A 26,008-nucleotide genomic window follows, 5' to 3' on the forward strand; every position below is an offset into this window, starting at 1 on the left:
TGACAGAGGCAGACATGCCAACATGACCCATTTCAGGGAGAAAACATTTTTCTGGTGTGACATTTCCCAATTACTTTGTGACTGAATTAACGTGGATTCGACTAATGAAGTGAAGTAGATAAATAAATTTTATATGACCTAATTAACTGATCCCAGCGAAGGAATATGTGGGAAATAGTCAGCCAGACAAATGTCTCCCTCATGGAATGGTCATATTGTCATGTCTCCAGCGAGAAAAAAAATTAATGCACGCCAAAATATGAGACTCGAGTCGGATAAACAGCTTCAAGAGCTGAAGACCAGGCCGGAGCACAATAACGGGACCTGTCACTTATGTCGCAGGTCTAGCAGCATGAAAAGGGTTGTCTGGTGTCTGGCCAATCATTATTTTTATTTTTTTAAATGGTAAGAGTGACTTAGGGTATATTCACACTTGCGGCAGAGGATTCCGGCAGGCAGTTCCGTCGTTAGAACTGCCTGCCGGACCCGTCAAAACGTATGCAAACTGATGGCATTTGTCAGACGGATCAGGATCCTGATCCGTATGACAAATGCATTGAAATGTCGGATGTGCTGCGGTATTATCTCCGTCCTGAAAAGTCAAAAAGACTGAACTGAAGACATCCTGATGCATCCTGAACGGATTGCTCTCCATAAAGAATGAATTAGGATAAAACTGATCAGTTCTTTTCCGGATTTGAGCCCCTAGGACAGAACTCAGCGCCGGAAAAGAATAACGCTAGTGTGAAAGTACCCTTAAAAACTGAAAAAAAAAGTCATACTTCACGGATCCAACCCCCTTTCCCCATCGCTCCTGTTCTGATGCTCAGGTCCTTGATGGAGTCTTCTTACTGGTCCCTCTCAAGACACAAGAGTTTCCAGATCAGCCAACCCGTGGCTGAAGCAGGTCAACTAGACCAAAAAAATAGGAATTCTTTGTGCATATTTGTTATGGATCACATTGGTGGCATTTATCCACTAGCGCAACCCTACATGTAGAAGCATGCCTTGGCTATACATAACCATTTAGTCCTAACATCACATCAAAAGTGACTTTACGAATGGGCCAGATCTCCCAAGTGACAAATCTACTCTTTAGGGGACACAAATTTTTAGTTAAGGCAAGCTTCACATATATGGCCAGTTGTCAGACACAACTGATGATATTTTTGTCCGGCATTCCCACAGCCGGTTAAAGACGGACAGGAAAATGGTGCATGTAACATTTTTTCTGTCCAGCGAAAGGGAGACCTCTGGCTTTACAACCAATCTGCCAGGTACCAGAAACAAACCCATGGCATAAATTCTGGCGATGGACAGCCGGCTTTATGGGAAGCCAAACTCACTGTGCCATCAGCTTGGTTCTAGATTACAACTGAAAGAACGGGAGATGAAAGCAGAACAAAATATTACAGGTACGAACATTTTTAATACGGAAAACCAAGCAAACCGCATGTCATGCTAACAGATTATTATATATTGATAAATAAACATATACATATTTATAAATAAATAGAAATAGACATTTTATGATAATTTTTTAGGGGTTTTTTTACAAGCAGATTTCCCTTAAAACATTTTTTGAAGTTTACTTTACACATTTCAGTTCTACAGACCTCTGCTTCAATGTACGGAAATTCTGAAACCAATCTCTTCCCGACAATTGGCCATCTCCTTCCAGTAACCTTAGCCAATTTGGCCACCTCGAAGGCCTTGTCACCGTAGGTGGCGGCCAGGTGCTGGGCAACCTGCAGGAGAGAATCAACAATTCACCAAGCATCTCACTTTTCAGCCTCCCCTCCTTCTACTCTTCGGAGCACAGCGGGAAGGAAAGAAAAAAAAAGCACGCTACTTATGTCAGATTCCCAAAGCTTTTATCAAACAGACTGAAGAGGGTATTAAATCTTGATTGTGTGGGAGGAAACGACTTGTGTTGTGAACGCTTAGGCCAGCACTTATACTACTATATGCATGTATCAATGTAACTGTGACTAATGACGCGTCAACTACTTTTTGCAACTGTGATCACATTTAACGAATGTATTGTTGGAATTAGATGTCACGGAGACGGGACTGTCATGGAAATCACAAAGAGAGAAAGAAAAAAAAACTGAACTGAATGCTAATTTCTGTGGGAGCGCTCCGCAGCGGAGTCGGCGTTTGTCAAACAATTAAAACATTTCATACCTTTTGAAAATTAACACGGGCACAAAATGAGATGCAGATGAACTGTTCTGCTGCCTTAGCAATACATGAAAATTGGATCTCATGCTTATTGTTGGTAAGGGTCAACACTTTCATATGGAGGACCGTCCCGTTATCTTCTCTTCATGTGTCCTATTAGTGCATATGGCGCTAACAGAGTTGGAACCCCCCCCCCCTTCCAATGTCCAGTATGGAAGTTGGTTCGTATTTTTGTGGGTGCCCACTGATTTCAATGTATGCATGTTGTGTAATTTTACCTTTCTCCTATAGGAAATGAATTGTAAATGTCCCAAGTCTTAAAGTAGCCAAACACCTTAGGGCTAGTTCACAAGGCAAAATCCGCTATGGCTTCTGCCGTAGTTTTACAATTGGAATGCCATGGGCCTGTATGCGGTTTGGCGGTTTTCAGCAGCCTCCATCCAGACACTGGCGCCAATTAAAGATAATGTCTTTTTTTTGTCTAAAAAAACTGATCTCAGATGGAAAGGACTCAAACGGATGCCAAACGTGAATAACTGATGCACAGGATCCGGCTGCTGAGAACAGCGGACCAGCGGGGGTGCTGGGTGTGGGATCCCCACTGACATTTCCTGAGGATTGGTCATCAATGTCTAGAGCGCGGACAATCCCTTTTTGGGTACATCCACGTGGAATGTAATTTTACAGCAGAAATATCAGTTGCAGATCCTTGGGAAAAAAAAATCCACCACATCCTGCAGGTCACTTTATGCTGCAGTGTGAGAAGAGTTCTTAAAATCTCATCTACTTTGCCGATGCGGTAAAATGCTGCGGATTTGCCACATGCAAAACGGCTATGGGAAATCTGCAACATTGCAGCCCTGTGTAGATGTACAATAAGGCCAAGCTTTGTGTGCCAGTCCTGCATTGGGTATTACTGGCATAACAGAATGATAAGCTTTCAATAAAATGAGAACCAGCTGGCACGTGTGTGTAGAAGAATGTGAGGACCGATGCCTGGCACTCTAGGGGCGGATATACAATTATATATACAGAGGTAAAAATTAAATAAAGCCCTGGGCGATTCGTAGTTTTTGTCATTACTTATATACTGTATACACAAAAAGGGAGGACATATTAAATTAAAATTATTTGTAAATTTGCTTCATTTTTCATTTTAGTTGGAGGGCAGCAATAGAAACAGTGGTTGCAAAGGTGTATACATCTTTCAAGGTGGAGTAAGGCCTCTTTCACACGGGCGTTGCGGGAAAATGTGTGGGTGCGTTGCGGGAACACCCGCGATTTTTCCGCGCGAGTGCAAAACATTGTAATGCGTTTTGCACTCGCGTGAGAAAAATCGCGCGTGTTTGGTACCCAAACCCGAACTTCTTCACAGAAGTTCGGGCTTGGGATCGGTGTTCTGTAGATTGTATTATTTTCCCTTATAACATGGTTATAAGGGAAAATAATAGCATTCTGAATACAGAATGCTTAGTAAAATAGCGCTGAAGGGGTTAAAAAAATAATAATTATTATTTAACTCACCTTAGTCCACTTGTTCGCAATGCCCGGCATCTCCTTCTGTCTTCATCTGATATCTGTGCAGCAACAGGACCTTTGGTGACGTCATTCCGGTCATCACATGATCCATCACCATAGTAAAAGATCATGTGATGGATCATGTGATGACCGGAGTGACGTCACCACAGGTCCTGTTGCTGCACAGATATCAGATGAAGCCAGAAGCAGATGCAGGGCATCACGAACAAGTGGACTAAGGTGAGTTAAATTATTTTTTTTAACCCCTCCAGCGCTATTTTACTTTGCATTCTGTATTCAGAATGCTATTATTTTCCCTTATAACCATGTTATAAGGGAAAATAATAATGATCGGGTCTCCATCCCGATCGTCTCCTAGCAACCGTGCGTGAAAATCGCACCGCATCCGCACTTGCTTGCGGATGCTTGTGATTTTCACGCAACCCCATTCATTTCTATGGGGCCTGCGTTACGTGAAAAACGCACAAAGAGGAGCATGCTGCGATTTTCACGCAATGCACAAGTGATGCGTGAAAATCACCGCTCATGTGAACAGCCCCATAGAAATGAATGAGTCGGTATTCAGTGCGGGTGCAATGCGTTCACCTCCCGCATCGCATCCGCGCGGAATACTCGCTCGTGTGAAAGGGGCCTTATACTTTATCAGCTCTACCACTGGACCTGCTGTGAACTTCAGGCAATTCCGCATTAAGGTCTTGCTGATCACAATTTCCTAAAAACATGGAGACAGGCCCTGCATGTACACAAGCAAATAAAGACTATTTACCTCATTCTCTAATCCATAGTCCTGGACCAGACGGATGTAAAGTGTGGGCGTCCAGTCCTTTCCACCCTCAAGGAAGAGGCCAACAGTTCTGCAGGGCCCAGCTTTCAGGTCATGTGCTTTAATAGCTGCATTCATTGTGTCCTCAGCCATAGAGCGGTATGTCGTCCACTTTCCACCTAATAAGATGTAACATATAGAGATTAAAGAGGTTTTCCGTATGTGTAATGCTGGCACCCTGTCCTCAGGATAGGTTATAAGGGTGCACTCATGCTACATTTTGCAGTGTCCGTTGGAGTAATAGGCCAAGAAGCTGTCCCTATGTATACCTTGGACGGATACCACTGCAATGTAAAGGCATACAGTGCCATCTGTTGCCCGTGTGCTTCCATTGTATTCACCCCCCCCCCCTTCCCCACTAATGTGTACTATACATTTTTTACTGGATACCTATGAATCTAGTGTAGACAGCATCCAAAAAGGTATACGGCTGTACACCAGTCTGACAGAGGCCAAAAGGCTATTCCTTTGACCTCCATCAGGGGACCGGGAGCTTATGGGTACATTTCTTCATTCTCCTCCCCTATCCCCTTCATGCTGTTTCATTTCAGCAGAGACTGCAGCTGCATCCCCCTCCTCCCCGACCCTCATGGTAAACCATTTAGGCTGGGTTCACACGGGCGTGTCCGGATTAGGTCCGGATGCGTCCCGGTGTATTGCGGCAAACCCGCGCGAGTAGGAATGCAATTGCAGTCAGTTTTGACTGCGATTGCGTTCCGATGTTCATTTTTTATCGCGCGGGTGCAATGTTTTTTTGCACGCGCGTGATAAAAAACCGACTGTGGTACCCAGACCCGAACTTCTTCACAGAAGTTCAGGTTTGGGTTAGTTGTAGTGTAGATTGTATTATTTCCCCTTATAACATGGTTATAAGGGAAAATAATAGCATTCTGAATACAGAATGCATAGTAGGTGATCAATTGAGGGTTAAAAAAAAATTAAAAAAATTAACTCACCTTTCCGCGTAGTTCCCGGTCTCTTCTTTACTTCTTTAATGATGAACTACAGGCTAGGACCTGTGGTGACATCAGATCACATGCTCCAATCACATGGTCCATCACCGCGGTGATGGACCATGTGATTGGAGCATGTGATCTGACGTCACCAAAGGTCCTTTAGCCGACAGCTCATCAGAAGAGACTGGGAACTACGCGATCAAGAGGAGAAGGCGAGTTAATTTGTTTATTTTTTTTTAACCCCTCCAGCGCTATTTTACTAAGCATTCTGTATTCAGAATGCTATTATTTTCCCTTATAACCATGTTATAAGGGAAAATAATACAGTGAATAGACTGTCACCTAGCAACCATGCGTGAAAATCGCACCGCATCCGCACTTGCTTGCGGATGCTTGCAATTTTCACGCAACCCCATTCACTTCCATAGGGCCTGCGTTGCGTGAAAAACGCAGAATATAGAGCATGCTGCGATTTTCACGCAACGCACAAGTGATGCGTGAAAATCATCGCTCATCTGAACAGCCCCATAGGAATGAATGGGTCCGGATTCAGTGCGGGTGCAATGCGTTCACCTACCGCATTGCACCCGTACGGAAATCTCGCCCGTGTGAACGCAGCCTTACTGTATTATCCTAAGCATGATCTTGCAGCGGAGAGGTTTCAGTACAAGAAGCTACAGACTGCTGAAAGGCAATAAGACCTATTACAAAGTTTTATATATTCACATAAACTACTGATTTAAAGATGGATGATTATAAAAATAAAAAAAAAATCTCTCCTCAGTAAATAAGATATTAAGATTGTGTTACCTGCGATGGTGACGAGCCCGCTTTCACTAACGTCGACCACGTGATTGCGAGATATGGACTGAGTGTCTGTAGAGTTGGGATTTGTGACCAATGGCCGTATGCCGCTCCAGGCTGCGAGTACATCACCCCTGCGAACTGTGAACAAAAACGCAGGCGGGTTACACTCAGACCCTACTGCTCTTACAAGATCCAAATATGTTCACTGCAACAAAGAGAAAATGATTCACTTCAAGCCAACGCTTTAGAGAAAAACAAGTTCGCTGACCTCTGTCTGTATAAATCAAAAACGTGCACAATTTTTGCCTATTTTGAACTATTTAAAGCCTTTCAAATGTATTTTTGCTCCAATCTGATGATATCATGCACACATAACTGGAATGCAATCATCTGAATAGGTCACTGTTCAATACTCCACATAGCGATCAACATTTACACATTTGTTTTGCAAGTTCACAAAAGGTACGCAGGAAAACGAAGCAAACCTCATATATGATAAAAATAGCGTGTAAAAATAATATTTATCCTGGATATATCTAAAACTCACAGGGGTGCAGAAATACTTTGATTCTTGCTATGATCACGAAATTCTCAACCTCGCAATCTCATGAAAAACTGACGGCTTTATTCAATTTTTTTTCTCATCTTATTAAAAATTTTAACAAAATGGCTGTAAAAATATCCACGACCCCCTTTATTGAGGAGGCTCATTTTTTTTGCATTACATTTTTCCCTAAATTTATAATATATATATATATATATATATATATATATATATATATATATATATATATACACACACAGTACAGACCAAAAGTTTGGACACACCTTCTCATTCAAAGAGTTTTCTTTATTTTCATGACTATGAAGGCATCAAAACTATGAATTAACACATGTGGAATTATATACATAACAAACAAGTGTGAAACAACTGAAAATATGTCATATTCTAGGTTCTTCAAAGTAGCCACCTTTTGCTTTGATTACTGCTTTGCACACTCTTGGCATTCTCTTGATGAGCTTCAAGAGGTAGTCCCCTGAAATGGTTTTCACTTCACAGGTGTGCCCTGTCAGGTTTAATAAGTGGGATTTCTTTCCTTATAAATGGGGTTGGGACCATCAGTGGCGTTGAGGAGAAGTCAGGTCGATACACAACTGATAGTCCTACTGAATAGACTGTTAGAATTTGTATTATGGCAAGAAAATAGCAGCTAAGTAAAGAAAAACGAGTGGCCATCATTACTTTAGGAAATGAAGGTCAGTCAGTCAGCCGAAAAATTGGGAAAACTTTGAAAGTAAGGGCTATTTGACCACGAAGGAGAGTGATGGGGTGCTGCACCAGATGACCTGGCCTCCACAGTCACCGCACCTGAACCAAATCGAGATGGTTTGGGGTGAGCTGGACCGCAGAGTGAAGGCAAAAGGGCCAACAAGTGCTAAGCATCTCTGGGAACTCATTCAAGACTGTTGGAAGACCATATCAGGGGACTACCTCTTGAAGCGCATCAAGAGAATGCCAAGAGTGTGCAAAGCAGTAATCAAAGCAAAAGGTGGCTACTTTGAAGAACCTAGAATATGACATATTTTCAGTTGTTTCACACTTGTTTGTTATGTATATAATTCCACAGGTGTTATTTCATAGTTTTGATGCCTTCATAGTCATTAAAATAAAGAAAACTCTTTGAATGAGAAGGTGTGTCCAAACTTTTGGTCTGTACTGTGTGTGTATATATATATATATATATATATATATATATATATATATTAATTATACACACACACACATAATCATATATTATATATATATATATATATATATATATATATATATATATATATATATATATATTAGTGACACAGTGTGCATAAGGTGAGGGGAATGGTCTGGGAAAACAGGTATTTTCCCTACCAGCGTGTGCTGCTGGGCTGATTTGCAGCAGGGTGAGGTCAAATACCGGACTGGATTTTAATTGCTGGTCCGGGTTTTTGGCAGCACCTGGCTGTCCTTAAATAGGCAGCTGGGCTCAGCAGCAGGATCTCTGTGTTGGGATCTAAGGCTTGATGCCAGTTTGGAGGGCTGAGACCCATGGGCCGAGGATACAGGCCCCCTAAAGCCTGCCGTGGACTGCTGGAGGCCAGGGCTGGTGCAAGGATTTTTGCCACCCTAGGCAAAAGCTAATTTTGTCGCCCCCTTGACTTCGCCCATTGACCACACCCCTTTACCCGCCCCTTTTTCAGACACCTATTGCATGCAACATTTAACTATGGTCGTGTACCCTGTGCCAGTCTATGGTCATGTACCCTGTGCCAGTCTGACTATGGTCATGTATATATAATATCCCGCCATTGTCTGCCACCTAGTACCATCCCAGTGATGCCAATCACTCTGCGCTGTTCATCAGGTTGGCACACCAAACACGAGCAGTGCCACCTATTTACTGCCAGGTGCCATTCAGCCACTGTCTGAAATCCTGTGCCACCAGGGCAACATAAAACAGTATGCTGCCTTGTGCCCTCTGCCAGTCTGGCACTGTCCTGAACCCTGTACTATTCATAGCCCTTTAGACAGTCTGTGCCACCAATTAGGCTCCATGTGACACTGCTGGGCACCCTGTGCCAGTCAGAATCTATGGCCCCTAGTCAAGCAGCAGGTGTGCCCTGACCCCTGTACACAAGTGTGTGCCACCCTGCAGCCAGTCACTGTCCTGCAGCCTCTGACACCCTAGTGCAGGTTGTCAGAGTGCGGTTGCCAGGGCACTCACCAGGTTCTGCTCCTCGCTGTGCTCCAGGTCCACATTGCCTTGGCTCTTGCCAAGATCATGTGTCTTTGGCGCGTGATCCCGCGAGACCCACCTCTGGAGGTCACTGGTCTCGCGGGATTGCGCACCTGAAGTCAGGGCCGATGCAAGGATTTTTGTCAACACAAGCGAATCTACATTTTACATTCCCACTCTGAGAGACAGAATAAAAAAAATTAATAAATCAGGAAATCACATTGTATGATTTTTAAAGAATTTATTTGTCTTGCACTGCTGAACATAAGTATTTGAACAACTGAGAAACAGCAAGAATTCTGGCTCTCAAAGACCTGTTACTATGCCTTTAAAAAGTCCACCTCTACTCCACTCATTAATCTAACTTAGTAGCACCTGTCTACACCACAGTCAGTCAGACGCCAACTACTACCATGGGCAAGACCAAAGAGCTGTCAAACGGCACCAGAGACAAAATTTTGGACCTCCACAAGGCTGGAAAGGGCTTCGGGCAATTGCCAAGCAGCTTGGTGAAAATAAATCAACTGTTGGAGCAATTGTTAGAAAATGGAAGAGGCTAAAGATGACTGTCAGTCTCCCTCGGACTGGGCTCCATGCAAGATCTCACCTCGTGGGGTATCACTGATGATAAGAAAGGTGAGGAATCAGCCCAGAACAACAAGGGAGGAGCTGGTCAATGACATGAAGAGAGATGGGACCACAGTTTCAAAGGTCACTGTCGGTAGAACACTACGCCGTCATGGTTTCAAATCATGCATTGCACGGAAGGTTCCCCTGCTCAAGTCATCACATGTTCAGGCCCGTCTGAAGTTTGCCAATGACCATCTGGATGATCCAGAGGAGGCATGGGAGAAAATCATGTGGTCAGATGAGAGCAAAGTAGAACTTTTTGGTCTAAACTTGTTTGGAGGAAAAAGAAGGATTAGTTGCATCCCAAGAACACCATCCCTACTGTGAAGCATGGGGGTGGTAACATCATGCTTTGGGGGTGCTTTTCTGTGAAGGAGGCAGGACGACTTCACTGTATTAAGGAGAGGATGAATGGGGCCATTTATTGTGACATTATTAACAACAACCTCCTTCCCTCAGTCAGAGATTGAAGATGGGTCGTGGCTGGGTCTTCCAACATGACAACGACCCGAAGCACACAGCCAGGATAACCAAGGAGTAGCTCCGTAAGAAGCATATCAAGGTTCTGGAGTGGCCTGGCCAGTCTCCAGACCTAAATCCAATAGAACATCTATGGAGGGAGCTGAAACTCTCTGTTGCTCAGCGACAGCCCCGAAACCTGACAGATCTAGGAGATCTGTGTGGAGGAGTGGGCCAAAATCCCTGTTGCAGTGTGTGCAAACCTGGTCAAAAACTGCAGGAAACGTTTCACCTCTGTAATTGCAAACAAAGGCTTCTGTACCAAATACTAACACTGATTTTCTCAGGTGTTCAAATACTTATGTTCAGCAGTGCAAGACAAATAAATTCTTTCCAAATCATACAATGTGATTTCCTGAATTTTTTTTTTTTTTATTCTGTCTCTCAGAGTGGGAATGCACCTACAATGTTAAGTTCAGACCCCTCCATGATTTCTAAGTGGGAGAATTAGCAAAATCGCAGGGTGTACAAATACTTCTGTTCCTTACTGTATATACACTGCTCAAAAAAATAAAGGGAACACTTAAACAACACAATGTAACTCCAAGTCAATCACACTTCTGTGAAATCAAACTGTCCACTTAGGAAGCAACACTGAGTGACAATCAATTTCACATGCTGTTGTGCAAATGGAATAGACAACAGGTGGAAATTATAGGCGATTAGCAAGACACCCCCAATAAAGGAGTGGTTCTGCAGGTGGTGACCACAGACCACTTCTCAGTTCCTATGCTTCCTGGCTGATGTTTTGGTCACTTTTGAATGCTGGCGGTGCTTTCACTCTAGTGGTAGCATGAGACGGAGTCTACAACCCACACAAGTGGCTCAGGTAGTGCAGCTTATCCAGGATGGCACATCAATGTGAGCTGTGGCAAGAAGGTTTGCTGTGTCTGTCAGCGTAGTGTCCAGAGCATGGAGGCGCTACCAGGAGACAGGCCAGTACATCAGGAGACGTGGAGGAGGCCGTAGGAGGGCAACAACCCAGCAGCAGGACCGCTACCTCCGCCTTTGTGCAAGGAGGAACAGGAGGAGCACTGCCAGAGCCCTGCAAAATGACCTCCAGGAGGCCACAAATGTGCATGTGTCTGCTCAAACGGTCAGAAACAGACTCCATGAGGGTGATATGAGGGCCCGACGTCCACAGGTGGGGGTTGTGCTAACAGCCCAACACCGTGCAGGACGTTTGGCATTTGCCAGAGAACACCAAGATTGGCAAATTCTCCACTGGCGCCCTGTGCTCTTCACAGATGAAAGCAGGTTCACACTGAGCACATGTGACAGACGTGACAGAGTCTGGAGACGCCGTGGAGAACGTTCTGCTGCCTGCAACATCCTCCAGCATGACCGGTTTGGCATTGGGTCAGTAATGGTGTGGGGTGGCATTTCTTTGGAGGGCCGCACAGCCCTTCATGTGCTCGCCAGAGGTAGCCAGACTGCCATTAGGTACCGAGATGAGATCCTCAGACCCCTTGTGAGACCATATGCTGGTGCGGTTGGCCCTAGGTTCCTCCTAATGCAAGACAATGCTAGACCTCATGTGGCTGGAGTGTGTCAGCAGTTCCTGCAAGACGAAGGCATTGATGCTATGGACTGGCCCGCCTGTTCCCCAGACCCGAATCCAATTGAGCACATCTGGGACATCATGTCTCGCTCTATCCACCAACGTCACGTTGCACCACAGACTGTCCAGGAGTTGGCAGATGCTTTAGTCCAGGTCTGGGAGGAGATCCCTCAGGAGACCTCCCGCCACCTCATCAGAAGCATGCACAGGCGTTGTAGGGAGGTCATACAGGCACATGGAGGCCACGCACACTACTGAGCCTCATTTTGACTTGTTTTAAGGACATTACATCAAAGTTGGATCAGTCTGTAGTGTGTTTTTCCACTTTAATTTTGAGTGTGACTCCAAATCCAGACCTCCATGGGTTGAAAATTTTGATTTCCATTTTTTAATTTTTGTGTGATTTTGTTGTCGGCACATTCAACTATGTAAAGAACAAAGTATTTCAGAAGAATATTTAATTAACTCAGATCTAGGATGTGTTATTTTTGTGTTCCCTTTATTTTTTTGAGCAGTGTATAACACTCCAACTTTTACCACTCACACCTTGGCTTGGTCTATATACTCACTTCCCTGTGGGTTGATATAGAAAGCTGTCCCCACATTAGCCCCGGCTATACAAAGTGAGATACAGTACTCTATCCTATGGGACCCCACCCATATCTGCTGCGACTCCTGCTGCCCGACTATCCCACCCACTACGCAGCAACTGCAGCCAAGCCAATACACTGCTGTACAGACAGTAGATTACAATACTAAATGTAACCAAGTTCCATCAACAGGACAACAATGAAACGGTTTAATATGATTCAACAACATTTACAGTTACAGACCTAGAAATATAGAAGATTGACAGCAGAAAAAGACCACCTGGTCCATCTAGTCTGCCCTTATAGTATTTATTTTTCTTTTTTCTTAGGATAGATGTGTTTATTCCAGGCTTGTTTAACCCCTTCTCCCCCGGGCCAGTTTTCACATTCCTGCGGTTAACAGAAGTACCCCATATGTGGTAGTATACTGCTGTCGGGGCACATGGCAGTGGTCAGAAGGAAAGGAAAGCCATATGGTTTTTGGAGGCAGATTTTGCTAGAATGGTTTTTGGGCACTATTTTGTATTTGAAGAGACCCTAATATGTCTACTTTTCTTTTTTTCCAATTTTATATAACTTAATTATGAGAAAAGGGTGTTTTTTTTTTTTACTTTTACTTTTATTTTTTATTATGTAAAACTCACCCTTTTTTTTTTTCTCCCCACTGTGGGACTTCAACTTTTGGGGGGTCCGATGCCCTCTGCAATACATTACAATACACAGTGTAATACACTTACAACCTGCTTGCCTGTGAGACTCAGGGGGCTGGATCTCACAGGCTTCCATAGAAGGCAGCCACGATGCCTATGGAAGGCAGATCCCTGTCACCGCAGCGCAGGGACCCAATGGGGACAGGGAGCTAGCCCACTCCACTAACCCTGTACATGCTGTGGTGAGCGCTGAACGCGGCATAGCAAGGGTTAAAGCCCCAGCAGCGGTGTTTTCACCAATGCCAACGTATACAGCAGGGGCAAGGCTTTCAGGAACAGTTGGACCCATGCCGTTAAATCGGACGGGCGCAGCTCCTGCACCTGCCCGATCAGCGCGCTGTTACTGTAAGACGCTGGGGCTTAAATCATATCCCAGGAAGGGACTACATCTGCTGGAAGTTTATTCCAAGTTTCAACCACGCTTTCAGAAAAATAGTATAAAGATAGGTAAAAGAAAGGAATTCTCTGTGCTCTGTTATTTCATGGCTCCACATACACAGACCCCCCCCCCACCACCACCTCCTAAATGACTAGGGGGGGGTTTCTAAACACAAACGCACCCAATATTCCCTTTGCCCAATCATATGATTGACACAGAATGTTATCTGAGGTGTCCTGACCTCTAGCCAATCTATTTGGTGACCTAAATGGGTGTGAGGCTCATCTTCCCTCTCTTCAAAACTAAAGCAATATGGCGTCCAGCCATCCCATAATCCTCCACTCCTTTGCCAAGTCTCAGAAGAAACATGAGGCCATAAACCACAGGGGGACACCAAGGCCAACACACTACAGCTCGGCCATTAACCCTTTGAAACCTTAAGCATGAATATAGGAAATACAAAAAGTCACGTAGAAAAGTCTTGGGGGGGTCATTTACCATGCTGAATTATGCCTAAATTAGGCGTATTTCAGGCACAGATGGCAAGCAACTGTTAGTTGCGCCGCTATCTGTAACTTTGCCCCGCTCACGCTAGGTCTAAAACTGTAGGCATGGTGTGGGCGGGGAAGGGGACGGGCCGGCATCATTTCCTACGCCCGTTTCAGGTGTAGAAAATAGTCCAAATGTAAGACAGCAAGGAAGTCTTACATTTAGAACTGTCGCTGGATGCGCCAAAGTTATGGAGAGGCCGGCGGAGCGGTGGTGAATAGGTCCGCATCTGCAAAGGGTGGGCACATGAACAGTGCCCGTGCATTGTGGACTGCAATTTGCGGTCTGCCGGATGGGCACGGGGCACACATGATCGTGTGCATGAGCCCTCAGTCATATCTTGCTTTTGGGTAGGGAAGCAGAAATCACCTTATTAAAGTTCACAATAAGGGCGGTTTCTGGAATTACTACCATGCTCACAGTAACATAGTTTGTAAGGCTGAAAAAAAGAAAAGACATCCATCCGTCCATCCAGTTCAGCCTGTTATCCTGCAAGTTGATCCTATAGTTGCGTACCTCCTTTAAATCTTCCCTGTGCTTTCTCTTTTTCAGTTTGGACCCTCCTGACCCATTTTCACCATGTAAACCAATCTCTCGGGTTTGTTTCCGTCCTGTAGGTAGCACTTCCTGTTCCTGTATCCAACCAAACCCATGATGCACTTCTCCTTCCTCTGCCACAGCTCCAGCCCCGCCCCCTAACAACGCCCAGCTAGTTACATAGACACATAGATTGTAAGCTCTTGTGAGCAGGGCCCACACTCCTAGTGTTTATTACCCTGTAATTTTTTGATGTCTTTTGATTTGTACAGGAACCGTCTGAATTATAGAGCGCTGCGGAATATGGTGGAGCTATAGAAAGATTATTATTATTATTATCACTGCCCCATCCATGGGCATAACATGGCAGGAAATAAGACAAAGCAGCATGGACATGGTCATGTGACCACAGCCCAGGACAGGAGATCGGGGCAATAAAGGGAAAAGAAATACATTACAAAATTACAGTGACCATCATAAATGATTTTGTTAAAGGATGCTAAAGCCGGAAAACCCCTTTAAGGTGGGTTAAAAACAGATTACTAAACAGTTCATACACTTTAAGATCAGAGGTGCGGGAATGAAGCGGCCTCCGATAGGGTATTAAAAAACGTTCCTGACAGGTTCCCTCTAAAATCTCAACATCAACTGTACAATTAAAAGAAGAAAGCTAAAGATGTTCATGTAACATGTAAAATCCTTTTAGCCCAAGGCAGACTGTGATATTTTTGTGATATTGGAAATAAATAAGGCAAGAAACGTGTCTCCCCCGATATAGTGAGATATCCTATATTCTGAAGGTAACTTGAGGCAAATCAGAAGTTCACAGGAGGATTTCCTGGTGCATCTGCCTCTACTGATTATCCCTGACAAGGCATGACTCTGACCCTTACTGACCATGGACAGATGGGCGATAGGGTTACTTACATTGCCAGGGATAGAAGAATCTAAGTGGATTGTGCGCAGCTACAATTCATTCCCAAGAGAAACTATCACTTAGTCTAAAAATAGAAAAAAATGATAATTTTTAGGCGAGTGTCTGATGGCCGCATGCAGACCGAGAGAAGGGTCCCTGCGATGGCCATATACTCGGACTGACTGCGGCTCATTTCACCCACATTTACTGCAGATTTAAGACGCCATGTGTTCCTGGTTTAGTGCCGATCTACTATACTGCACTCACATGATGACAGGAGCACATTGCAGCAGCGTGCAGTATTTTACTGAATATTGGTGTAAGTAAACAGGGGGGGACTGGCCATAGACCCTACAGGGAAATTTCCTGGTGGGCCAGTGCCCAGGAGGCCGCCCAAAGCCCTCCTCACGGTCATCGCCTGGGTACATGATAATCTGATGCTCTCAGCATCAGTTAATAGTATTACAGTTGAATACTACAGCAGGGGTGGCGGTATTCTGTGCTGCACTGTGGTATTTGGTTCTGCTGGGGCGGTATTCTGTGCTGCACTGTGGTATTTGGTTCTGCTGGGGCAGTATATTGTGCTGCACTGTGGTATTTGGTTCTGCTGGGGCAGTATATTGTGCTGCACTGTGGTATCTGGTTCTGCTGGGGCAGTATATTGTGCTGCACTGTGGTATCTGGTTCTGCTGAGGCAGTATATTGTGCTGCACTGTGGTATCTGGTTCTGCTGAGGCAGTATATTGTGCTGCACTGTGGTATCTGGTTCTGCTGGGGCAGTATATTGTGCTGCACTGTGGTATCTGGTTCTGCTGGGGCAGTATATTATGCTGCACTGTGGTATCTGGTTCTGCTGGGGCAGTATACTGTGCTGCACTGTGGTATCTGGTTCTGCTGGGGCAGTATTGTGTGCTGCACTGTGGTATCTGGTTCTGCTGAGGCAGTATATTGTGCTGCACTGTGGTATCTGGTTCTGCTGGGGCAGTATATTGTGCTGCACTGTGGTATCTGGTTCTGCTGGGGCAGTATATTGTGCTGCACTGTGGTATCTGGTTCTGCTGGGGCAGTATACTGTGCTGCACTGTGGTATCTGGTTCTGCTGGGGCAGTATATTGTGCTGCACTGTGGTATCTGGTTCTGCTGGGGCAGTATACTGTGCTGCACTGTGGTATCTGGTTCTGCTGAGGCAGTATATTGTGCTGCACTGTGGTATCTGGTTCTGCTGGGGCAGTATATTGTGCTGCACTGTGGTATCTGGTTCTGCTGGGGCAGTATACTGTGCTGCACTGTGGTATCTGGTTCTGCTGAGGCAGTATATTGTGCTGCACTGTGGTATCTGGTTCTGCTGGGGCAGTATATTGTGCTGCACTGTGGTATCTGGTTCTGCTGAGGCAGTATATTGTGCTGCACTGTGGTATCTGGTTCTGCTGGGGCAGTATATTGTGCTGCACTGTGGTATCTGGTTCTGCTGGGGCAGTATATTGTGCTGCACTGTGGTATCTGGTTCTGCTGGGGCAGTATATTGTGCTGCACTGTGGTATCTGGTTCTGCTGGGGCAGTATACTGTGCTGCACTGTGGTATCTGGTTCTGCTGGGGCAGTATATTGTGCTGCACTGTGGTATCTGGTTCTGCTGGGGCAGTATATTGTGCTGTACTGAGGTATCTGGTTCTGCTGGGGCAGTATATTGTGCTGCACTGTGGTATCTGGTTCTGCTGGGGCAGTATTTTGTGCTGCACTGTGGTATCTGGTTCTGCTGGGGCAGTATATTGTGCTGCACTGTGGTATCTGGTTCTGCTGGGGCAGTATATTGTGCTGCACTGTGGTATCTGGTTCTGCTGAGGCAGTATATTGTGCTGCACTGTGGTATCTGGTTCTGCTGGGGCAGTATATTGTGCTGCACTGTGGTATCTGGTTCTGCTGGGGCAGTATACTGTGCTGCACTGTGGTATCTGGTTCTGCTGAGGCAGTATATTGTGCTGCACTGTGGTATCTGGTTCTGCTGGGGCAGTATATTGTGCTGCACTGTGGTATCTGGTTCTGCTGAGGCAGTATATTGTGCTGCACTGTGGTATCTGGTTCTGCTGGGGCAGTATATTGTGCTGCACTGTGGTATCTGGTTCTGCTGGGGCAGTATATTGTGCTGCACTGTGGTATCTGGTTCTGCTGGGGCAGTATATTGTGCTGCACTGTGGTATCTGGTTCTGCTGGGGCAGTATACTGTGCTGCACTGTGGTATCTGGTTCTGCTGGGGCAGTATATTGTGCTGCACTGTGGTATCTGGTTCTGCTGGGGCAGTATATTGTGCTGTACTGAGGTATCTGGTTCTGCTGGGGCAGTATATTGTGCTGCACTGTGGTATCTGGTTCTGCTGGGGCAGTATTTTGTGCTGCACTGTGGTATCTGGTTCTGCTGGGGCAGTATATTGTGCTGCACTGTGGTATCTGGTTCTGCTGGGGCAGTATATTGTGCTGCACTGTGGTATCTGGTTCTGCTGGGGCAGTATACTGTGCTGCACTGTGGTATCTGGTTCTGCTGGGGCAGTATACTGTGCTTCACTGTGGTATATGGTTCTGCTGAGGCAGTATATTGTGCTGCACTGTGGTATCTGGTTCTGCTGGGGCAGTATATTGTGCTGCACTGTGGTATCTGGTTCTGCTGGGGCAGTATATTGTGCTGCACTGTGGTATCTGGTTCTGCTGGGGCAGTATACTGTGCTGCACTGTGGTATCTGGTTCTGCTGGGGCAGTATACTGTGCTTCACTGTGGTATATGGTTCTGCTGAGGCAGTATATTGTGCTGCACTGTGGTATCTGGTTCTGCTGGGGCAGTATATTGTGCTGCACTGTGGTATCTGGTTCTGCTGGGGCAGTATATTGTGCTGCACTGTGGTATATGGTTCTGCTGGGGCAGTATATTGTGCTGCACTGTGGTATCTGGTTCTGCTGGGGCAGTATATTGTGCTGCACTGTGGTGTCAGGCTCCCCTTGCAACCATGTGACAATTTACCATGACGCAAGGGGAGCCTGACACCACCGCGGCCTGTGATTGGCTGCGGTGATGTCAAACTGGATGTTGACATTGATGTAGCGGAGCATCGCGGGCTGGGAGATGAAGGAGCGAGGAGCCGGCCCCAGGAAGCAGAATGGAGGGGGGGGGGGGGAGTTGGTTTTGCCAACCCCCCCAACACCTATTCTTGCACAAGCCCTCTAAAGTTCCCAGTCCGCACCTGTATGGAATAGTGCAGCATACTACGCTATTCCATACCCCTCATTTTCCAGCACGCTATACCGTACATCATTCGGATGGAGGCAAGATGGATGATTCTGGCCTCAGAGGGGCTAATGTAACCCTATGGACACGTCTAACATGTACACTGGGTGCATAGCCTAAGCGTCTGAATATTTCCCTGGGGGGCCTGTACATCTGGGGTAAGACGCTGAACAAATTTTGATCTGCTTCTTGGATGCACAATATTTCTAGGCACAATGCTAAAAATGCGTGAACCACATTGAAAAACCATGCCAACTCGTGGTAAAACTGCACGGCCCAGCACCCTCAGGCGCGCAGTCGTCCTAACTCCACCAAGTCCCTGCAATGTGCACCAAAAAGTGCATTTTTATACCGGTCAATTATAAAAAAAAATTTAAAAAAATGTTTAAAAAAAACAACTAAATCCTGTCCCCTGGGAGAACCCCCAGGAGTAAAGGCAGGGCTGTCTTCTGGCAGCGTGTTAAACTGGCCTAAATGAAGTGCTAATCACAGAAATAAAATAGCATATTACATTTATATACTAATGGAAAGTGGAAATAGCTGCTTATGAGACATTATAATTAAACAGCTGGAACGTATCCAAGCCTGTGTAAGTCGATAACCTTGGCACGGTGTCTGGCAGTGGAAAGGCAGGTCTGTGCGGAGTTGATATGGCTAGCGCGGCCGTTCATTCAGTAACAGGCAATCTATAAACACAGCTAATTGCATAAGTGAAAAGCAGCGTGCGACTATGGCGGGGAATCTACTGCCGAGCGGCGAGGAAAAAATAAAAATAAAAAATAGCGTGCATCCAATGCCAGGCTAAAATTACCCTCTAAACAATGATCCAAGCCGCAGCCAATACCCTACCAGGAACGTCATAAATCAGACAAAACGACCCCTCATAATGATTGTTAATACGGAGGTGTGAACCCCCCCCTCCCCCACTGACATTTACACAGTAGATTAAATCAGATCATTTTTTTTTAGTTATGTTTGACTGTATTCGTCTGTTTCCTATTTGCATTTTTTTTTCTCTCGTGGTGATATTTTGTTTCCACGAGTGTAACGGCTCTCAAGACTTAGAGGTAATCTGCACTGGAGGAAGAGACAGTCACTTTTACTATCAATGGGGCTCCTATGGCAGAACATACAGCCGGGGAAATGAACCCCATGTTCATCAAGTTAGCACATGGGTCAGATGACCAAGTGGGGGGTATGGGAGAAGGCGAGAGGGGTCTGGCGCTAACTGTCCTACAGAGAAGCAGCGCGGCAAGGTTTGGGCAGGGACATAAGTTGCAATGAAGTGACGATTTGACTCACGAGAGGCACTGAGGCGAGGTGGTTTCAGACCGTTCAGGCACACAATCTTGGCGGTTTCACTACAGGAGGTATAAAGGTTGGCGGCTGCTCAAGTATAGTTCTCATTGACAGCACAACAGCAGAGCTTATAGGTTAGCCTTGATGGTGGCACTGGCAGCTACTTAAAGAAAAATGATGTTTTAATACGTGCAAATGAGCCTCTAGGAACAACGGGGACGTTGCCGTTACACTTAGAGGCTCTGCTCTCTCTGCAACTGCTGCGTCCTCTCCACTTAGACAGGGACAGGCAGTGAAAACATCATTACACCTGCCTAGCCCTGTCATACAAAATGTAGAGGGCGTGGCAGTTGCAGAGAGAGCAGAGCCTCTAGGAGTAATGGTAACGCCCCCGTTGCTCCTAGAGGCTCATTTGCATATATAAAAAAATATTTTTTCTCAGCAATACGGACACATATGAACATGGGACCAACACAGACGCCTTCAGCTGCCAAGCGCACATGTAACAGGTCGGCCAGTGTCATAGGGACAAATCTGCTGATAGGTGCCCTTTAAACTCTTGCAGGTCACTACAACGATTTAGGCATCCACACCTAGTCTCTGACCGGAGTTCATCACAACATTAAAATCGTGGGACCCGCATATGTCTCTGGGTGCTCACCTCGCAGAACGCTCCGCAGCAATCAACATCTTACAGACTTCTGTCAGGCCACTCTCGGCCCCGCAGAGTAATCTCTGCCTTTCTGGCGATGCACCAGAACCTTCACTACCTCTTTATTGTGGCTGGATGTGCAAGAAACACATTTTCTCCACTGTGGGGCTTATGCAGGTGCTACAGTCATACATTCAGACTCTACTGGTGGGAAAGTCAGTCCAATATATGGGGTCACTATCTCCACCCCATCGACATATCTGAAACAGGTACAACGCCTCCTGTGTCACCACAGGGGTCTTTCAACGAAGGACCCTTAGGAAACAGACTCCTGCAACGTGGCACCCAGAGCGAACCATTTCCCCACCACCACCAGCTGTCTCCCATACCTACCGCCACCAACCGACATTGTGCACTGTGTAATAGGACCATGTTATACAGCATATCTGCAGAAACTGAATGATACAGTGTATAAATGTTCATGTTTCTCCTACACTCTCATATCTTTCGATCCATCTCATATCCATCTCTCTACTATCCATCTCTCTATCTCATTTCATGTGACAGATGGGGAAGTTTATAACTACTGTGTCACTGTTCATCCAAGAGAAACTCTTTATCACCTCAAGATGAAGGTTGGTGGTGACCATAACATCCTAAATGACAAGCCTCCCTGACTGCGGGGCAATTACACCCGGCTGGAGGCTGCATTACTGAGATAATGGGGTCATTAAAGCACAGATTATAGAGTTTTTCTGTCTTTTCTTATTTAACAGACATGTATGCACAAATAATCGTGGTCACATTTACACCCAGTCTGGGTCATCACCGCAGTTTGGATGAAAGCTCTCCCAAAATAAAATAAGTCTCAAAAAGGTCACCAAAAAGGGTCTTCTACTTGAATTTCAGAGGGTGGACCTCTGTGGTTTTGTCTAGTTTAGAGACCCAACATGACCAACTGTGATCCCTGGGAGAAGCAATGGATCTCCTCAAAATGCCTTGTCAAGGAATATATATGTAACCGACCTACATAGAGAAATTTATCATTTAGGGACCAAATCGTAAGCTTGTCCTGTCCTGCTGGGAGATGGCACCAATTTTGCCCACCAAAGTAGCATGTATTATTAAAATTATGATAATAACTCATGATGCTGATGCCAGTGGTGGTTAACATACCAAGCCCACCCATGCCATCCTGTCCACCAACCACACCCTTATCACAACACATTCCTATGAATTTCACTAAATCCTTTCCATGGATAAGGCCTCATGCACATGACCGTAGTTTCAGTCCATATCCGATCCGCATTTTTTGCAGAATGGATCCGGACCCATTCATTTCCAGCACGTTTGTCTATTCTGCGGCCCCGTAAAAAAATAAAATATAAATATATATATATTCTATTGTTATTTGTTTTGTGGACATGAAACATACTGCGGGACGTGCGGAAGGGGAAATGTGGGATGCACACAGCCGCTATCAGTGTTTTATGGACCGCAAAAACGGATACGGACGTGTGCATGAGGTCTAATCCACTGTGATTTCCTATATAAATTTCTATATTTTTAAATAATCCAAGTAGATGAAAAAATAAATATATATATATATATATATATATATATATATATATATATATATAAATAAATAAATAATACAACACGTCCAGCAGTCGAAACAGTTTCCAGGTTTTCTCTGACCTAAATTTAGAAAACGTAAAAATAAACTCAAATGAAAATTTAAATACAGGAAAAAATGCAAAAAATAATTTTTACTACAGACATGAAATAACATGAGAAAGTCTTGATGCTATCATCTAAAGGTTCACCCTGCAGAGCATGGAAAGATCACCTTGCGAAGCCCCAGAATGTCGCACGTCTGGTGTTTATAGAAGAACCAGGAAATCCTCATATGATTCACCGTGATAAATGCAGAATATTCTGCTACATGTCAAGTGCATGAGGAAGAGGAATTAGGGTAAAGTCCCTTTTTCTTTTTTCTTATCTGTGTAGGTAATGTGTAGGTACTATCATACCAAATATATATACTGGATATTATTACTATTTTTTTATGCACTTATATAGCAGTACTATATTCCGCAGCGCTTTAGCATCACACTGTCCCCAATGGGGCTCACTATCTACAGTCCCTATCATTAACATAGAAACATAGAATGTGTCGGCAGATAAGAACCGTTTGGCCCATCTAGTCTGCCCAATATACTGAGTACTATGGATAGCCCCTGGCCCTATCTTATATGAAGGATGGCCTTATGACTATCCCATGCATGCTTAAACTCCTTCACTGTATTTGCAGCTACCACTTCTGCAGGAAGGCTATTCCATGCATCCACTACTCTCTCAGTAAAGTAATACTTCCTGATATTACTTTTAAACCTTTGCCCCTCTAATTTAAAACTGTGTCCTCTTGTAGCAGTTTATTAATCCTAATTACCATTGCAAGAAAGATTAAAGAGGATGTTCATCTTTTACTAAGTAGATGGCCTAGCCTCAGAATGGCCATCACTATGCACCCCCGCGAGTCCATTGGGGGAATCACGCTCCATGTGAGAGTGCGATCCTCCGTTCTGGACTTGCAGGAGCGCACAGCATTATACTGATTTATAATGCTGCATGTCTCTGCTTGACCTCACTTCTACAGGGTCATACTGACAGCTTTATGTCAGTATGACCCTGTAGAAGTAAGATCAAGCAGAGGAACATAGCATTATAAATCAGTATAATGCTGTGCGCGCCTGCAAGTCCAGAACGGAGGATCACACTCACACATGGAGCGTGATTCCCCCAATGGACTCGCTCATGTGCAACAGCCCTAACACTATCCAATCAGTGCTGCCAGTATTAGACTGTGATGGGACCCACCATCCCCGCTGGTAACACCCAGCTGGACCTTTATTGCAACTTCTAGCAGGAATAAGAAAGGAATGGTACATAAGTGGTAGAAGATTTGATGCCCTAGAATTGTTATTACATGGGGGATGCAAGTAGTTACAAAAACAGACATGTCAGGAATTGTGACAGCTCCTCTTTAACCCCTTGGCGACATGCGCCATACATGTACAGCATATGTCGTCTCTTTAAGATTTTACACAGCAGACACCCGAGGCTAATGTTTGCGATCTGCAATAACGCTGATCGCAGACATTTAACCCCTCAGATGCTAGGGTAAATTGTGATTGTGGCATCTTACATGGTTTTCTCCGGTAGCGCTGTGCTACCTGAACAGCTTCCCCGCAATAATATTGGAGAAGCCTTCAATATACGAGTAAAAAGATGTAATAAAAAAAAAAAAAAGCTATTAAAAATATTTTAAAATTTTAACAAAAAAATAGAAGAAATTCTAACATCGTTCTCTCCCTATAATAAAAATTTAACATAGTCATGTCCCAAAACTCTCAAACTATTAAAATATAAATGTATTTTTCACATGCTGTGAATGCCAAAAAGTTATCAAAAATTCATACACACTCCAAAATGAAATTAACAAAAACTAAAGATCGCCCCGCAAAAAATGAGCCCCCACACAGCTCCACATATGGAAATATAAAAAAAAGTTATACCGGGGTCAGAATATGTCGATGCAAATAATTTTTATTTTTTTTATCTAAATTTTCTTTTTTTTAGTACTAAAACACAAGTAAAACTATGAATGTAATACAGCTGTATTCATACTGGCCAGGTGAATGAAGGGAACAGGTCAGTTTTACGACATGGTGAACGCCGTGAAAACGATTAGGACATCATTGCATTGTTTTTCCAATTCCATCGCATTTGGATTTTTTTTTCCAGGTTCCCACTACATTATATGCAATATTAAATCATGCCATTAGAAACTACAACTTGTCCCACAAAAAAACAAGCCTTCATAAGGCTATGTGAACCAAAAAAAAAAAAAAAGTCACTGCTCTGGGAAGACATGGAGTAAAAAAAAAAAAAAAGCAAGAAAAAAAACGGAAAATCGGCGTGTCCTCAAAGGGTTAAAGAACAATGCAGAAAACAAAATTTTTATTTCCGTTCACATTCAACACAAATCACAAAATACAAAGCTAACAGAGAAAGCAACTTTGCGCCTTGAAAAAAACGGTAATTTGGTCAACCAAGTGCAAAACGCACCAAACTGAAGCCCATGGCCGTGGATGGATGCAGTTGTGCAATGGACTATATGACGGCTTCCACCGCAGGGGTGCGTAATGCACAACAGGAGGAAGGTACTTTCGACGAAAATAGAAAGAAATTAAAGATTGCTGTCGCCTTAAAAGGATACAGATCAGATGACAAATTGCTGTCATCTAGAACACATTGCTCGCTTCTCATTCACCACTTCACCCCAGAAGATGTGCGCTCATTTTTGCCTGTGTTTGAATAATATACTGAGCAGATTTTGCAGAAAAGTAAACTCATTATGCTAATCACATAAATCACCAGCACGCTTCTCAGCCGAGTCTGCACATTCAATGTAACTTTTAGGAACTTAACTATCAAGAGAAGGTGTCTAATAAAATATGTAAAATGTGAGACCAAAAATATGTAAAATGTGAGTAAATACATCTCAAAGTGCACTTCAGCGAGTATATAAAAACATGGTCAGCACCCAATTCACTCCGCGTCGGCCCGGGAAGGAGAGACTCCAGCAAACACAATGTAACGAACTCCCAGCGGACGCTTTGTCTGTTCAATTCATATGATCATTTTATTATCATGGGTATATATATCCATAAAAGGATGCGTTTCAGCCAGTCCAGCCTTTGTCAGCGAAGGCTGACGGGCCGAAACGCGTCTTTTTATGGATATATACCCATGATAATAAAATGATCATATGAACTGAACAGACAAAGCGTCCGCTGGGAGTTCGTTACATTGTCACTTCAGCAAGTGGCATTTATCATGTAGAGAAAGTGAACACCAGGCACTTACTAATGTATTGTGATTGTCCATATTGCCTCCTTTGCTGGCTGGATTCATTTTCCCATCACATTATACACTGCTCGTTTCCATGGTTATGACCACCCTGCAATCCAGCAGCGGTGGTCGTGTTGCCAGACTATAGGGAAAAAGTGTCGGCCTCTCTTGAGGCCAGAACCATGGGAGCACACAGACTAGTGCTTTTTCTAAGGGTGCATTCACACGTCCGTAATTTGGGCCCACATTCGTTTCTCAATTTGCGGACCCATTTACTTTCAATAGGGCTGGAACGGATGCAAATCCGCGTCCGTTTTTTCAGGATCCGTTTTTTCGGGATCCACAATTCCATTCCTAAAAAAAAAAAGAGAACATGTCCTATTCTTGTCCGCAA

General features: G+C 44.5%; 1 protein-coding gene across 1 annotated transcript in view; it reads right to left on the bottom strand.

The window, feature by feature from the left end:
* GPD2 (glycerol-3-phosphate dehydrogenase 2) overlaps positions 1-26,008 on the bottom strand; it is a 144,500-nt gene that overhangs the window by 18,974 nt on the left and 99,518 nt on the right. Inside the window, exons 10-12 of the mRNA XM_040440200.1 lie at positions 6,313-6,447; positions 4,490-4,665; positions 1,617-1,748 (exon numbers count right to left, since the gene is read on the bottom strand). Coding sequence (XP_040296134.1) covers positions 1,617-1,748; positions 4,490-4,665; positions 6,313-6,447 — 443 coding nt within the window. The remainder of the gene's footprint in view (positions 1-1,616; positions 1,749-4,489; positions 4,666-6,312; positions 6,448-26,008) is intronic.

The sequence above is a fragment of the Bufo bufo genome, chromosome 7 (genome assembly GCF_905171765.1).
Source record: "Bufo bufo chromosome 7, aBufBuf1.1, whole genome shotgun sequence".
Classification (NCBI taxonomy): domain Eukaryota; kingdom Metazoa; phylum Chordata; class Amphibia; order Anura; family Bufonidae; genus Bufo; species Bufo bufo.